Below are 18,293 nucleotides of genomic sequence, written 5' to 3'. Positions count from 1 at the left end.
TAGATAGATAGATAGATAGATAGATAGATAGATAGATAGATAGATAGATAGATAGATAGATAGATAGATAGATAGATAGATAGATAGATAGATAGATAGATAGATAGATAGATAGATATACTGTTCAGGCTTGTCCAGTGTTTTTGCATTTTCTTTATCTTTTGAAGACTTGATATGTTTCTCAAGCTGATCCATCTCTTCTTTCTGAGCTCTCTGTTTAACAGAAAAAAAACAGAATGAAAGCAGAGAAAGGAAAATGTGATTTCATTTAGGGAAAATACACTTATATTCTCCTTATAAAGCATTTTATAACTATCTAATAGTGATATAAACTCTAATGCTCTCTGGAGTGTGTTTGTGTTGCTTTAAGATCTTTATGGTCTTTGTATGCTCCAAAAAACAAAATATGATCTACACTTCAGACAGTGAAAAAGAGAATAGAGAGAACAAGCGGGAGAGAGGAAACTGGGGATATACTATGTGTGTGTGAGTGTGTGTGAGGGGGTGTTCTGTGGTTTTGGTTGAAGGAGTCAGAGACAGCTTGGAGTCTCACACACTAAAGAGAAACAACCTCAACATCTAAACTCAACAACATCGCCTCAAGCTACAGTGGGTGGGTGGGTGGGTTAGAGGAAAAACAGAGGGATGGAAGGAAAGATAGTTTTCAGCAGAAAGTTACTACACATACACATAATTCCACACACACACACACACACACACACACACATACACTCACACACACACACACACACACACACACACACACACGCCTTCACGTTTCTTTATTAGTTGTTAACACTCCACTATGTGACTTTTGGCCCTCTAGTGGTTGAAAAGTAAAACTGCATGCATCTTGCGGAAGAACATTGTTTTGGTTGTGATTTGGCTCTGCGCGAATGTATGTGGTTGGGACAGCGGTTGGAAAAATAATGTTTTTTGTTTGTTTGTTTTTACAACCGATGATTACTGGAGATCTAAAATTCTGAATGATTCATGGTTAATTTTTGCCATTAGTTGTGACAAACCCTTTAGTTAGCTGCCTTCAGAGGCGTCATGCCCATTCAAAGTGGGACGTGCCCCCTCAGATTTTTGAGCCAAGTGGCTTTTGAATGCAGCTTCCAAAAGACAAAAATCGCCGATTAATATTTTCTATATTTAATACAATCACACCGGGTGTTTAAATCATTCTGTGCGTCATATCATCATCTGCTAAAATCAAATCTGCATTCTCTGGCTGGCTCTGAGCCAGAGACAGACACGTGTTTACAGCACTGCGCATTATAACCAATCACACACGATGCTGTTGAGCTTATGAATGCAGTGACCAATCAGAGGCGTTCAGATGAGTCATCGCTAAAATGCCGGTGTTTTCTTCTCTCGCTCGCTGACTGAATACCTCTTTCTGGCGAATTCTCTCGTCAGAAACAACGAAGTGCAAATGTGTGTACGAATCTGTAAGTAAGATATTCATTTCATGGTGTAAACAGCTTCAGTGATTTTAATGGGAGTTTTTGAGAGTGCTTGAAATCTAGATTGTCACTGAAAATGTTCTGTGATAATGTAAATTATCTTTTTGCTCTCTTTCTGTGCAATGAAAGTGGTATGATTAGTAGCCTAACTTATAATGTTTTTATTCACATTAACTTTCAATGTTAAATTCACATTAAATATAAAGTCAGTCCTATTAAAAATATGCATGGCACCCATATCTGTTAATTAAGTAAACAGACAGTTTTTATGCATAGTTAATAGATTACATTAGGTTACTTTGACCATCGCCCACTACACTGTAAAAAAAAAAAAAACGTTCAGCCAACTTAAAATTAAGGCAACCAGCTTCAGCAGATTTGTGAGTTCTCTCAACTTATTTTTGTAGGAGATTCTCAACTTTTTGTTGTATAAACTAAAAATCTGCTGAAGCTGGTTGCCTTAAAATTTTAAGTTGGCTCAACTTTTTTTTTTTTTTTTTTTTTTTTTTTACAGTGTATAGATCAACTAACAATCTATAAAGGTGAGAATCAAGATATTCCATGATATAGTTAATGCGTTTGGGAATGTTTCAAATAAAAAGGAAAAAAATAAATAAAACATAAGTGCTGTTGTGGCTGCTTTGTCTCACATGATGACCCCACCCCAGCTCCTGCCCCCTCAAAAATAAAGAGTGCATGACGCCCCTGGCTGCCTTCACGCTACACACAGCCAGAGCTACGTTTCTCTTGTACAGATGTGACACAAACAGGTGAACAATGTTTGTATGCAGTTTCCCACAAAATCTGTCCCGACATTTTGATTGTAAATATAATTTTTTCTTTTTAATCAGTTTCATGAACAACTATATATAAATATGAAAGCTATTATAAAATGTTACATATTGTCGAAATGATACATGGAGCAAAATCACAAGAAAAGTGGCAACATATGAAGTGTTTTGAAATAATTATCAGACGTGTGAGGAACGTTCTGGCATCTTGTAGGTCTTAAGATGATGTGTGGCTATAATGCCCTGTCTTTATCTCATCATAATGACGTGTGGCACACACTCGCATACAGAAAACATGTAAAGGAGCTCTAGTGCTGACAGCGAGATTTATGACTGTTGCTGCAATGCACATGGCGATCATAGTGAGCAAACTCATCATCACACTTAAAGAATGAAAGAAAATAGCAGCCAATCATCTAAAAGTGAGTCAAAGATCTTCCAAGAAAGAGGTTTGATTTATGTTGCCATGTCAAACTGACGTAGTTTGTAACTGCCAATAAGTTACATAAGCTACAAATCTCAAAGCGCAGTCTTTTTTCTGAGTTTTTCAACTGTTCTCTTTTGATTCTTTGATGGGGAAAACCTCATCCTCTTCATTTGTCTTCCTGTCTGTCGTCAGTTCCATGTCTGCATGTCTGTCTTATACAGTCGTAGTGTTCCTCTCTCTCTTTCCCTCAGACAGTGACACGCACCCCGGCTCCATGGTAAACCTTACTCATTCCAGCGGTGTTTGTGGCCTGCATGTTTGTTTTGGTATTTAACACACATTTCCGCGGCTCTCTTTTGGAGCGGACCACGTCAAGGCAAAGCTCCAAGAGTTTAGGATATATTCTGTCCAGTTCTGAGAGGTTTAAGAGTTTAATGATATGATAAATGATCACTTATGGAATTCATACTTCATAAGAAATGTCAGGATTTATCACATTTGCTTATCTGGACTGGACTGTCACATCTTGTCATGTTGTGGACTTACATTTTCATACAACGCCTGGAGGATCTCCAGATCCACCACGGTGCAGTCCATGTTCAGGATGGCTGTCAGACAGAGAAAGAGACAAGAAAAATCCATCAATGATCGACCAATCAGGACTCAAGATCTGTTCAAATGATTTCTCAGGCAAAGACTTTAACTGAAGTCCCTGCTGCTGGGAAAAACTATGAGTACCACTTGTCAGGTGTCTGGGAATTTGAAATGATTTTCCAATGAATTAAATACCAAATCACATTTTTCCAGTAATACGAAAATAAGAGTCATTCATACTTTCATGAATTCATAATCAAAATCATAATACATCCATAAATCAAAATGACTTTAAATGTTATGTATTAAATTATATCTTAAAGGACTTAATAATACAATATTTGTTTTATATATTTATTTTAATTTAATTAAAAATATTTTTAAATAATAAATACTTTTATTCAGCAAGGATGAATTAAATTCATAAAAAGTGACAGTGAAGACATTTTTAATGTTACAAAAATGTCTATCTCAAATAAATGTTGTTCTTTTGAGTTTTCAATTCATCAAAGAATCCAGAAAAAAATGTGTCATGATTTCCATAAAAATATTAAGCAGCACAACTGTTTTCAACATTGTTTCTTGAGCCCCAAATCGGCATTTTAGAAAGATTTCTGAAGGATCACGTGACACTCAAGACTAGAGTTATGGCAACTAAAAATTCATCCATCACAGAAATAAATTACATTCTAAAATATAGAAAAACTGAAAACAGTTATTTAAAATTCTAATAAACTATACTTTGTCATTTTACTGTATTTTTCATTAAATAAATGCAGCCTTAGTGAGCATGAGACTTCTTTCATGAACAGTAAAAATTCTTGCAAAAAATTATATTTAAACTTACATGGTTCAATAGCAACACAGTACAATACAAACTAAATGTTCAAAAAGTAAAATAAAAAAAGCCTTTAAACTTGGGCATGGGTGATCATATAATCGAACAATCAAAACATGTTTACTCAGCACCAAACATTTATTTTCCAGAGTTGCTTTTACATAATAAAAGCATCTGAATCTCTAGCAGGCCTGTTATTGAGCTGGCTAGACTGAACACTTTTTCTGTGCTAAATAGAGCTATTATGGGATAACTTTTGTGTGTTCAGTCATTTGGGGAATTGAGAAATTGATCACTGGCGCGTTCCAGAAACCGCACAAGAAAGAATAACAAAAACATCCATATCTGGCCAATGCACAGACATAGAAAATGGAGACAGACAGCAAACCATTACTACTGTTACGGAAGAAAGATATCAAAGAGAGCAACTACAGCCATAAAAGAGATGGGGAGAAGAATCACATGACAGAGCAAGAGCGAAAGCGAGAAAGAGAGTGAAAAAAGTATGCACGATCTATGGGTAATTTAACCTGTCATCAATCTGACAACAGCATCCCACCAGATCTATACCCCGATCACCACATACACAAACAACAACAGTGTAATCCCCACACCCCCTCAACAAAGTCTCCAAAACAAAGAATTTGTCTCTTGATGTCCGGGATATGCTCTGTGCTTCCCCAAATAACTGATGCAGTAGTTTAGAATGGTGGGCTTGCCTTAATCTGAGGGAGAGACCATTTGAAAGCTTCAAAAGTTTGTAGAAAAAAAGCAATCAGCACAACAAAGTTTGCATACTGTATGATCAGTTATAGTCTCTGCATTAGAGATACCAAAGAATTACATATTTTAATGTGTTATTTGCATTGAATTTTTTTGTCTTTGTATGTAGCGGACATTGAGCTAAAGTTAGATCTGTTTAGCGTGTGTTGGTCAATAATAAATAGAAATGTTAATAATAATAAATAATATTTTATATGATTTGATACTACTACTGTTATTACTACTACTACTAATGTAATTAATATAATTATCATAATTATAATGTCATTTGTTCTAAATATGTGTTAAGCATTTGTTGGTCACTATTAATTATTTTTATTATTATTATTGATTATTCTTTTTATTATTATAAACATACACGTGAATTCAAAAGATGTGTTTAGCATTAAAAAGAAATGTGATAGTAATTTAAAAATAACAAATCATATCATTTCATGTCATATCATATCATGCACTGCAGAACAACTGAATGTGAGTCACTAAAGAACACTGAATTAATTTGGGCCAGCAGGATACATAATAATAATAATAACTAAACCCATTCAGAGATCTATTGTTCTGCTAAACAGAAAGGCTCAGTGTAAATTATAGTAGGAGTGTCTGAGTAAAAATTCTCACATTTCTGAAACAATAAACTCAATTATATGTATTACACCCCAATGACTATAATCACCTGAAATTCACTCACTCTTACTGTTATATAGCTCATCATTTAGATGACGCTTTTATCCAAATAACACCTATTACAGGAGGAATCTCCCTGGAGCAACCTTGGGTTAAGTAGCTTATGGATCAGGTTTGAACTGAACTACATTTCTGTAACTGCTCTTGTTACATATTTCATAGGCCAAACACTTTTCTCCAAGCAGTTTCATAGTTCTTAGCAGGTTTACAATGTTCAGTTCGTGCCAAGCTTCCATAATTACTATCTTCCAAATGTACACAACCAGACAAAAGAAAATACACAACGAATGCTACCATGTTTGCAATTCTTCAGCTGTATGGACACACACCACCTTCTCTCTCTAAACACTGCTAAGTATAAAACGGCACAATGTTTGGCTAACAAAGAGAAGAGAAGGAAGGATTTTATATTAGAACATGATTGTGCACATATGTTTTCTGGTTGCTTTCTTTGAGATCGCTGCCATGATTCAGTATGTTTCCACAAAACAATGTCCTGTGACAGTTCAGAAGACCCAAACAGACGGTGCTGCAGAACAACTGAGTCACTGAAGAAACATAACAAACAAATTGTCCGGAGGGGGTCGGCGTCACATGCCGATGAATCCAATCTCACACACGCACAAACGCCGAGCTGACTTGTGAAACTTTGAGACTGTTATGGGTAGAAATCAAAGGCCTGTCACCAGTGTGTTTGTGCAAGAGCTGCCTGTGCTCTAGTCAATCATGCAGGAGTGTTTTTCAGGCTCAAACATGAGATCTTATGAAAACCAGCTGAGGGAAACAAGAAAGTTGACACAAAGGGAGCGATTCAGTGAGAATCCGCCAAAGAGTTGCACTAGATTAGGTTTAGTTTCCTTAACAATCCTGAAAAGAGTGTTTTTAATGTTGTTTGATGGATGATAATTGAATAATGAAAGAAAAGAGAGACAGACGGCCAACATCTTCTCTACTGACTGTAATAAATGCCTCATAACTTTGCATGAACCTTTAAACTCTACAATTAAACCAGTTCATGAAATTCTTTCCTAGTTCCTCAAAGGGCCTGATCCAGGTCAGTGTGGTGAAGCGTGATGTTGAGGAATGTATTGATTCTGGGTAAATGGCTCTGTCAGAGAAACTGTTTGTTTCTATTTGGTGGTTTACTCTGGCCAAACATACTGGCCTCTGCAATGGGTGGAATTGCAGCGAGACCCAATGAGACTCGACCAGTGCTGAACTGTGGGTACTGAGCTGCATAATAGATGGGGACTGTGCCCATAAATTCTCAAAGAGCCAGTAAAATGTATTAAAATGCCGGCAGTTTAAAGACTAACTGAGGATGTGTGTGCGTGTGTGTAATATTAGCTATCCATTCACATAATGTGATGTGGTTTTTAAAACTGCATCCAGCTTTGCTGATTCATTAAAAAGAAGAAAGAAAAATACAATTTAACAAAGGATTGTTGTTACAGTGGATTAGACTGGAGGGAAATTATGCATGAAAAAATGTCACTGAAAGAAAACTGAATACAGCTTGTCTGCCGCCTGTTATCCAACGAATGGCTAAAAAGTACACAACGCTAAAAATACACTGTTGAAGAATACACTATCCGGATACTAAAAAATAAACTTTTTTTGGTTACATTTTTTTTCCCCACAGAGAAATGAAACTGAATCAAATAACACAGCAATGGTGTTCCTGAATGAATAATTTGAGTAAAGGATTCAGTGATTCACTAATAAAGTGATTCACTCATCTAATCTGTAATTTGCTGCCACCTACTGGCTCATGAATGTAACCTTGAAAAATTAGCATAATCTAATCTAATCTGATATAATTAGGGCTGTTGGTTTAAAGCCACAACTAAAAGAGATTTAATTATTTTAACGAAGTTAACGCACTGGCTCCGCCCCCAGACTTGTACATCTTCTTACATTTCATAAAGTTTACTGATAACAAATTAAGCCCTGATATTGGTGCAAATAATTCCCCTGTATGAGTTTTTGTCTCATATTTATATCATATATCACATGAGCAGTATTACATGAGTGCTGATTTTGTCCCGAATATCACGAGTTTAAATGGGATTCTATACAACAGTTCAGTAAATAAGAAGTTGATATTGTGCTGTTTTAAACACAACATTATATGTTTTTGCTCAATTTTACAGAGAACACATTACCTTTCAAGCCATAGCAGAATTATTGCGTGTATCCAAGCAACACAGCAGTGTTTAGTTTCTGAATGAATCCACGTTTTGAACGAATCGTGTAAACCAATGATTCAAAGGCCCATTCCTAATGAGAGCCATTTACTTCATTCCTGAATGAATCAGCTGTTTGAACGAATCGAATGAATGAATGACTCATAAAGACATTTACTGCCACCTGCTGCCACATTTAGTTCCTTATTTAGAGTATAATTTCCTAAATAAATAAATAATTAATAAAAATATTAAAGGGATAGTTCATCCAAAAAATTAAATTCTGTCATCATTTACTCACCCTAATGTCGTTTCAAACCTTTCTTTTGTGGAACATAAAAGAAGGTATTTTGAAGACTGTTGGTGACAAAGCTCTTTTGGTTACAAATGACTTTCACTGTATGAGCAAAGAATACTGAGATGTTTCTCAAATGACTTTCTTTTATGTTCCATAGCCTAGTTTATGTTAGCCCAAATGTTTATGTGTAATACATTTTATGTTGAATCAAATAAAATATTTCTTTCTAAAGCTACAATTTGTAATGTCTACTTGATACTTTCTCATTTAACACAAAAATCTTTAAATAATCTTTTGTGCGTATTTTCAGTCAAATTTATTTTGCGATTAATTAATCAACACATGTAGTTAATTAGATTAAAAATTTGAATGGACTGACAACCCTAGATATAATATATATATATATATATATACAGTGGGTACGGAAAGTATTCAGACCCCCTTAAATTTTTCACTCTTTGTTATATTGCAGCCATTTGCTAAAATTGTTTAAGTTCATTTTTTTTCCTCATTAATGTACACACAGCACCCCATATTGACAGAAAAACACAGAAATGTTGACATTTTTGCAGATTTATTAAAAAAGAAAAATTGAAATATCACATGGTCCTAAGTATTCAGACCCTTTGCTCAGTATTTAGTAGAAGCACCCTTTTGATCTAATACAGCCAGGAGTCTTTTTGGGAAAGATGCAACAAGCTTTTCACACCTGGATTTGGGGATCCTCTGCCATTCCTCCTTGCAGATCCTCTCCAGTTCTGTCAGGTTGGATGGTAAACATTGGTGGACAGCCATTTTTAGGTCCCTCCAGAGATGCTCAATTGGGTTTAAGTCAGGGCTCTGGCTGGGCCATTCAAGAACAGTCACAGAGTTGTTGTGAAGCCACTCCTTCGTTATTTTAGCTGTGTGCTTAGGGTCATTGTCTTGTTGGAAGGTAAACCTTCGGCCCAATCTGAGGTCCTGAGCACTCTGGAGAAGGTTTTCATCCAGGATATCCCTGTACTTGGCCGCATTCATCTTTCCCTCGATTGCAACCAGTCGTCCTGTCCCTGCAGCTGAAAAACACCTCCAAAGCATGATGGTGCCACCACCATGCTTCACTGTTGGGACTGTATTGGACAGGTGATGAGCAGTGCCTGGTTTTCTCCACACATACCGCTTAGAATTAAGGCCAAAAAGTTCTATCTTGGTCTCATCAAACCAGAGAATCTTCAGGTGTTTTTTAGCAAACTCCATGCGGGCTTTCATGTGTCTTGCACTGAGGAGAGGCTTCCGTCGGGCCACTCTGCCATAAAGCCCCGACTGGTGGAGGGCTGCAGTGATGGTTGACTTTCTACAACTTTCTCCCATCTCCCGACTGCATCTCTGGAGGTCAGCCACAGTGATCTTTGGGTTCTTCTTTACCTCTCTCACCAAGGCTCTTCTCCCCCGATAGCTCAGTTTGGCCGGACGGCCAGCTCTAAGAAGGGTTCTGGTCGTCCCAAACGTCATCCATTTAAGGATTATGGAGGCCACTGTGCTCTTAGGAACCTTAAGTGCAGCAGAATTTTTTTTGTAACCTTGGCCAGATCTGTGCCTTGCCACAATTCTGTCTCTGAGCTCTTCAGGCAGTTCCTTTGACCTCATGATTCTCATTTGCTCTGACATGCACTGTGAGCTGTAAGGTCTTATATAGACAGGTGTGTGGCTTTCCTAATCAAGTCCAGTCAGTATAATCAAACACAGCTGGACTCAAATGAAGGTGTAGAACCATCTCAAGGATGATCCGAAGAAATGGACAGCACCTGAGTTAAATATATGAGTGTCACAGCAAAGGGTCTGAATACTTAGGACCATGTGATATTTCAGTTTTTCTTTTTTAATAAATCTCCAAAAATGTCAACAATTCTGTGTTTTTCTGTCAATACGGGGTGCTATGTGTACATTAATGAGGAAAACAAATGAACTTAAATTATTTTAGCAAATGGCTGCAATATAACAAAGAGTGAAAAATTTAAGGGGGTCTGAATACTTTCCGTACCCACTGTATATATTTATATGTATTGACTCATACAGTCTGTCATTTACTGAAAGATTTACAAAAAAATTGTAATATAATATAATATAATATAGCATAATTCTTATTTTTTTTATCATTTTCTCTCTCTGCTTTTTACAGGCAAGTTTTAAAATTGAATTTAATTCAAGGAACACACAGGTCATCTGAGATATCTGGAAGAGAAAGGGACAAAAGATGTGTGTAGACATTTTGAAGATATATGTGAAATAATCAACCCTTCTTAAAATAGTTCTACTTTGGTGTCGCAGTGTTTGGGCTTTTCCCTATGTATTCTATTACAACGATGCCTTTGCCAACTCAAAAAATCCACAATCAAGAGTTCTGGATAGCTCTGGGTGCTGAAAGACAGATCTAACATTCCCAAACCTGTGATGAGAAAAAATGGCATTATTTCCTTTATACACGATTCAAGGGGATGAATGAGCAGGTAGAATGATGTCAGCAATAAGAGGGATAGAGAGAGACAAATTAGAGAGAAAAAGACCCCAGAGACAGATGAGGAAATATCTTCAGCAGAGAAACAGGACATTGAGTGTATATGCAAAAGCAGAGTAAAACAGTAAAAGAATATAACACAACGAGAAAGATGACGCGGCTCTAGTCATCACATCCATTAAGATCTACAGTATCAACCTATTCTTGAACCCTGAAACACAACCAACCCTTCTCCCTCCAGCTTTCAAACACAATCAGTAACTGTATAAACAGCACCGAACAATGACTCTTAATTGGCTGTGACATCATATTTCCCCCCTTAGAGAGGTCAGATGCTGACAGGAGGCTGAGCAGAATCTCTCAGAGTAGTGGGTCTCATAAATATAGCCACAAAGACACACTATCAACATTCTATAATAATAATTTAATAAATAACCTCACCATTCTGAATATCTTTCATATCTAAATGAAGGCTTGACATCAGAATCCCCACCGCCTGAGAACGTTTGTTACTCAGCAGCTTGACAACCTGAGAGAGTCAGAGAGAGAGAGAGAAGGTATATTTTGTTACTGTTATAAAACATCAGCCACTTTATACTATAAAAAAGATTCCACAGTTATTTAAACGCAGTTTACCCTGAATATTATTGCTGGTGACAAAAATACATAAACACAGTATTTCATCTGGCGGCCCTCATAAATTTAATAGCACGCAGAGGTACTTTGACCTAATAAGGAAGCCAAAAACAAAGCCAAAGTATGAGTATTTATGACTGTTTCCTCATATGGTATTATGTAGAGGTCTTCGTCTCTTATTCTTTCATACATAGCATCCACATATATCAAAATAACTTTACTTTCTCCAGTTTCTGGCTCTGCCAAGGAACACCACAGTAATTATGCAAATGACAGACCTGTCTAGTCATATTAAACCGAGTTAGATTTTGACACTTTCAGACAGCCCCTTCAAATCAGGCATTTCCAAATAAGTTGTGTGTGGATACATGAATACCTCACATGATCAGTCTTTTCATCCTGCAAAAAAACGATTTTCTTCTTTATTTTTGCCTTTTTTAGTATTAAAAATCTATTTAAAAAATCTATTATATATTTAAAAAAATTTAAAAAAGATATAAAGTCTTGCTTTTTGAAAAGAAAAAACAAGCAAGTTTATGCTTCTAATATCTTACATCATTTTTAATAATAATAATAATTTGTTACATTTATATAGCACTTTTCTAGGCACTCAAAGCGCTTTACATTGGAATTACATTGGAAATCTCCTCAACCACCACCAGTGTGCAGCATCCACCTGGATGATGCAACGGCAGCCATAGTGCACCAGAATGCCCACCACAGACCAGCTTATTGGTGGAGAGGAAACAGAGTGACCACGGAGAGTCAGGACCTCGGTTTAACGTCTCATCCAAAGGACGGTGCTTTTTACAGTATAGTGTCCCCATCGCTATACTGGGGCGTTAGGACCCACACAGACCACAAGGTGAGCACCCCCTGCTGGCCTCACTAACACCTCTTCCAGCAGCAACCTATTTTTTTCCCAGGAGGTCTCCCATCCAGGTACTGATCAGGCTCAACCCTGCTTAGCTTCAGTGGGCAACCGGTCTTAGGCTACAGGGTGATATGGCTGCTGACTTTCCTACTCAAGTAAATTTATCTTGATTTATGAATGTTTAGAGGTTGTGATATTTGTACTCAAAAACAAGATAAACATAGTAAGAATTTTTGTGTTTTTTTTGCAGTGCACTAATATGTTTTTTGAAACCTTGTGCTTTGCCCTCTACTAGTTTTCCTGTAGGTTCGCGTCTTCAATCCATTAACACATATACATTAAGTGCCATCTCAAACAGATCTTTCACGACCGCCTGTTAACAACATGCTAATCTGATTGGTGGAAAGAATTTGGAGATGTGAAAACCTTCTAGTACAGGCCACACTTGAAAGCGTGATGGCGGCCCAGTGTGATCATCAGAAAGCTGCTGGCTCTCATTATCTCCACAGGGCTCATGACCACTAAACAGCGCAACTGCAGAGTGCTGTGCTTCGTTAATGATGTGGGAAACACACTAATGCTTGTGATGAGCTGGATCTCAAACCAGACGCTTACCGACCAATGAGAATTGATTCCATACTTTAGCACCGTTTCGGTGGGAAGCGTGGATGTTGCTGTATGAGGGAGGGTGGCGGTTCGGCGGTTGTACAGTAACTACCAGCTAAAGGACCAGATAACTACTGGCAGAGCAATGGGCCGTAAAATGAATATGATTCATAAAATTAACATGATTATGTGGGCTCAAATGGAGCTTCAGGCAGTTGTTTTTAATTTATACATCTAATGCACATGAATTATAAGGGCATTTGATTATATTAGCACTATAATATTGACTGATCTGTGCAAACTGTAAGCCTAAAGCAACTGTTCTCTGAATAATGCTGAAGAGATTATCTAATGCCTACACACACACACACACACACACACTTCTCTCTCTTTCTCTTATAAAGAGATATATACACATATATACACATATAAAGTGTGGCATGACCACAATAGGCTGACTGGAGTCGCTGGGTTGGCTAGTGGTTTGAGGGTTGTGGGTTTTAACTCAATACAGACACTCCCCCCCCCCCATTCCTCAGATCTTACAGACCACAGAGAGAAAGAAAAGAGAGAGAGCAAGCAGAAAACTTTCGTTACGTTAAAACATCCAGTTTGTTATTTATCCTATTTGTAAATAATACCACTGTGTATTCTCAAAATGTGTTCATATTAAAAACTTTTCCCCCCAGAGGTTGGTATTGCCATGGTACATGTCTGAAAAAACATGGTATCACCATGGTAATTATCCCAAAAAACATGGTTATGATGGTACGCATACATATATATATATATATATATATATATACTGTACATATAAGCCTGTTCAACGTATGGAGTCTAAAAGATTTTTTTAAGTATTTTATGTTCAACAAGGCTGCATTTATTTGATCAAAAATACAGTAAAAAGAGCAGTATTATAAAATATCATTACAATTTAAAATAACTTTTCTATTTTTAAATATTTTAAAATGTAATTTATTCCCGTGAATTTTCAGTAGCCATCACTTCAGTCCTCAATGTCACGTTCCGTCAGAAATCATGCTAATATGCTGATTTGTTGCTCTAGAAACATTTCTTATTATTAATAATGTTGAAAACAGTTGTGCTGCTTAATATTTCTGCACTGTGATACTTTCTTTTTAGAATTCTTTTATGAATAAAAAGTTAAAAGCATTTATTTGAACATTATTAATGTCTTTTTGATAAATTTAATGCATCCTTGCTTATTTAAGAAAATTAAATGATCTTCTTGAGTACGGCACAGAATCTCCGTACATAATTCATAGTTGAAGAACACAGCTGCAGGACAATTCAATTAGTTTGTGTGATGCAGTTTGTAATGTGTGTAGCTGTGGGTTGTTATCAGAAATCTGCATGACTCCAGACGAAGGAACCACAAATCTCTCACCAGTGACTAATTTTCACACCACTACCAGAGAGGAAGAGAGAGAGCGAGATTAGCTTCAGATGTGGTAGATGCCTGGGTTGTTTCTGATGGTAAACAGTCTTATCAAAGAGTCTCATAGTCACACTTTGGTTGAGGGAACATTAAGTAAAGCTTATAACATTTACTGAATGTCTGTAAGGCTCTGATTCACAAGCTGTGCGTGTGAAATCAGTGTTAATGGTTTTGTGTGGTGAGGTGGGAGCCAGGGCAGAGCTATCTTCAAGGAAAGACAACCAGGAATGTTATCCTGGGAGCTGAGACGAGGGGGGCCTACTAAGGTCCACTACTTGTTGGGACATCCAAAAAATGTCCTGGACCCAGTGTTTTTAATCAATGGTAGTATAGTAAAGTCCTCTTACCTGTTTGGCCTTTGATTTTGTTATGGTATCTGAGATAGGTTTCTTCTTTTCCTTGACTGCGCTTTTGGCAAACAACTCCACAAATTCGTCAACGTCTACTGATGGCTCTTGAACCTTTTCCCACACGAGGGCACTTTTGGCATCCCTATGAGCGACAGAAATAAAAAATATCAGTTTGCCTTATCACATGTGTGATCATAATCAAGCCTTGGCTGAATTTAAATAAGGTGAAACAAGCATTCAGTATACGCATTGCAAAAACATGCAGCATTCAATCAATGAGGCATGTGATTACTTTTTGGCATGTAGCTGAATCCGTGTCCAGTAGAGTGGTTTCATGGGCCGTGGAGGCTCGATGACAGCCTTCAGGGGGACAGACTCCTGAGTCATACTAAATGGCACCAACCCCATAAAGGGTGGAGGGGGACCGAAGGGTGGTGGTGGTCCAAAACCAGGTGGAGGAGGGGGTGGTAGGGGTCCACAGCCAGGAGGTGGAGGAGGAGGAGGTGGAAGTTCACAGCCAGGAGGTGGAGGAGGAGGGGGTGGGGCCATACCTGGGAGTGGAGGTGGAGGGGGTGGAGCCATGCCTGGGAGTGGAGGATGAAGTGCAGCCATGAACACAGGTGCAAGTGGTTGAACAATACCTAGGAGCGGAGGCGGTGGAGGGGGCAGAGCCATACACCGAAGTAGAGGTTGTGGAGGGGAACAAGCTGTACCCAAGAGTGGCGGATGGGGCGGAGCCATACCTGGAAGTGGAGGTGGAGGGGGTGGAGGCGTACCTGGGAAAGACAGATGGAGTAGAGTCATATCTGGGAGTGGAGGTGGAGGAGGTGGAGGTATTGATGTATCTTGTTTTGAAGGTGTCGGTAAACCTGAAACAATAGGAAGTACTGGTGGTGGAGGGGGAGCGATTTCCTGTGTTCTTTGGCAGCTACAGGTATTGGGCAATCCCATTGGTGAAGTGACGCTGTCACTTAATTTGGGAGTATGCGATTGGTCTGATAAAGGCACTGGAAATTTAAAGGCCTCCTCGACAGGCGAGGTCTGAATGGCTTTCACGTGGTGCAGAACTCTTTGTTCATTTACTTTAGTTTGTTTAATGGTTTGATTGAAACCATTCACTTCTCGATCCCTCTTTCCAAGCTTTGTGCCATCCAAAACATTATTGTCTTTTTCCATATCTGATATCTTCACAAGTAATTCTTCAATTGTTCGCTCTAGCTCCTGAATGGAAACGGAAGTTCCTTCCAGAATGATTCCAGATTGCCCCGTGGATCCATCCTGTGGAGAGCAGGACACAGAAAAGAGAGACTTCACATCTTTAAAAGAAACAGCAGCATGGAATGAAAAACACAGACACCTCCTGTCACATGCGATCGTACTAGCATGAGTTAGTGCTTGTTTTAGCGGATGTTAGTTTCCCCTTCGAGACCCAGTTTTCTGAGGAATGGTATAAGTGAGTGTGTGTTTGTGAGTAAGGGGACGTGTTTCTTAATAACACAGACCAGGCACGCATGTGGTGTCCCACAAGTCAATAAAAGCACTTTGGCTGATCGGGAAAACGTAGCGGTGCTTCCTGGATGAAGGGAAGAGAGCGAACCCAGGGAAATGAATGAACCACCACAGCCAACGTGTAAAAATCAGCACACAACACACAAGGGATGCACTTGGCAAACACACAAACACGGTGATAAGCACACACACACAACATACGGAGATGAACTTCGTCACACACACATACAATCTGGCAGCGAGGGTCAAGGAAATCCAACAAGTCTAGACTCCAGAAGTTGTCTCTGAGGACTCCTAAAAGGCGAGCCGCAGAGTCTCTGGGAATGAAGAAGGAAGAGTTTGTGCCTTTCTATTACACAGCTTCAAAGAGCTTGTGTGGGTCTGTGTGAAGGGTTGGGGGGAACGGAGAACATATCACACACATGGAGTCTGGTTACATGTTGGGCCCTGTCAGACTGACATGGGTTTGGGGGGAAGCTTTCATTCACAAAACCCTCTTCCACAGCCAGGGAGGCTTGGAAAATTTTGGCTCCAAAATTCCAAAGGCCTCAGGAATTCTAGAGTCATTAGTAGCCAGAGAAGTTCCTTCATGAGATTTGATATGGTCACATGTGTACCAGGCCATAATATAAGTTAAGTATTACAAGTATCATTGTAAAAAAGACATGTTCTGCAAAAATGTCAACACAAGAACTAGAGGGCAGTAAAGCCAGTTCCAAATGTGAAGGAGTCTGCATTCCGAATCACATTAAAGAATATTCCTACCAGAAACGTGAGGAATAAGCTGTAACATAAGGTGTTGCGTGTGTGCTTTGAACATTGGAATGCAAGCAGCCGTTTATCATTTCAGAATTCAAACACGGTGGATCTTAAAACACAATGGCAGGCCTGCTGGACAGATGTTTAGATCGGGTTAAATGCTGTTAGGATGCTGTTTACATAGGGTCTCATAGCAACGCTAAAGAGATGCATGGTTTGTGAGGTGCTAAAATACTTTCTTAGCAATGTATGTGTGTTGAACTTGATGGAGAATAATTTAAAACTAGTTAAGTGTTTACACTAACAAACATGCACATTCGTGGATGATCCAGAAAAGCATGTTTAATTACACACAGCTTTAACAAAAATGCACTTGGGTACAGCAATGAAATCAGATTTTAATACCAAGGTACTTTGATATTTAGCATGGTACTGAATGATTACCATATTCATACACTATAATTTTCACATGGTAATCCAATATACTTTAAACAAATACCATGATTTTATCATTTTTCCAAAAACACAGTATTAACATGGTACCATGCTCACATTCACGTACAGTGGTATTTACATAATACTTCATGATAATTCCAAGATGTTTAGTAGGTAGGATGATATTAACTTTAGACATAGCACCATATTTTTCTAAATGTAAAATTCCATGGTTTTCTTAGAAATACCATACATATGGCAATCATTCAGTACCATGATATACATCAGATATCATAAAAATGGCAATAATGATAGATTAGTTCCTTCTTTGGCCATATAAAACTATATTTGTTCACATACTCGCACCTGTGCAGCAGTGTGGGACGGACACGGAGGCCACATTGTTTGGAGCCGCCCAGGTGTTTTGATCTCATTCTGTCCCATTGGAGCCCAGGTATACAGCTGCTCCTTCTGTATATGTGCAAGAAACAGAGAGCTGGCATTAAAACAGCTGATTATGGCAAGAAATGTTTTAAACTGCATACAAGAATCTAAAATTAGCCTTCTGTTCCTGGGGCTGCTTTTCTGATTAGACAGCAAGAAAAATGTCAAATTCTGTGGCAGCGCTGTGTGAAGGGGGACCTCTGTTGGCAGACTGAAAGAACAACCAGACCAGAGCAGAAAGAATACATGGCATTTGTCTTGCTGACACTGCCAGCATGTTCACACATACAAATTGAAAGGCTGTTCCCGAGGCTGTCCATTCACATCAGTGGGAGTTTGTGTAAGCATGGTGAACCTGCTGCAGAGTTGCACTGCATGACTGTACAACATTTATAGGTAAACCTTACAAGCTGGATATAACAGGTATGACTGTTACGCAAAAGTGTGTATATCTGAGTGCATCTGTATATATGCGTTCATACAGTGTATTTTATACTCTGTTAATGGGTCTACCTGTCAATCATTAGTCTGCCTCTATTCAAAACACCAACATGAACTTTTGCTCTGACACACAAACATGGTTACTGGCTAAGAAACCTGCATTTATTACATCATACCTGTGTGTTTGTGATAAATATTTGAACAAAATGATTAAAT

The 18,293-nt window shown here is 38.2% G+C and overlaps 1 protein-coding gene across 1 annotated transcript in view; it reads right to left on the bottom strand.

The window, feature by feature from the left end:
* Positions 1 to 18,293, bottom strand: part of LOC306850445 (uncharacterized protein) — a gene marked incomplete at its 5' end in the record, with an annotated part of 35,576 nt that overhangs the window by 11,063 nt on the left and 6,220 nt on the right. The window contains 6 exons of the mRNA XM_079386100.1: positions 122 to 213; positions 3,234 to 3,295; positions 11,006 to 11,093; positions 14,487 to 14,631; positions 14,782 to 15,767; positions 17,559 to 17,663. Of these exons, the coding sequence (XP_079242226.1) occupies positions 122 to 213; positions 3,234 to 3,295; positions 11,006 to 11,093; positions 14,487 to 14,631; positions 14,782 to 15,767; positions 17,559 to 17,663 (1,478 nt within the window). The remainder of the gene's footprint in view (positions 1 to 121; positions 214 to 3,233; positions 3,296 to 11,005; positions 11,094 to 14,486; positions 14,632 to 14,781; positions 15,768 to 17,558; positions 17,664 to 18,293) is intronic.

Source organism: Barbus barbus (assembly GCF_936440315.1).
Source record: "Barbus barbus genome assembly, chromosome: 30".
In the NCBI taxonomy this organism is placed as follows: Eukaryota; Metazoa; Chordata; class Actinopteri; order Cypriniformes; family Cyprinidae; genus Barbus; species Barbus barbus.
This window is presented reverse-complemented; position numbering and strand designations above follow the sequence as displayed.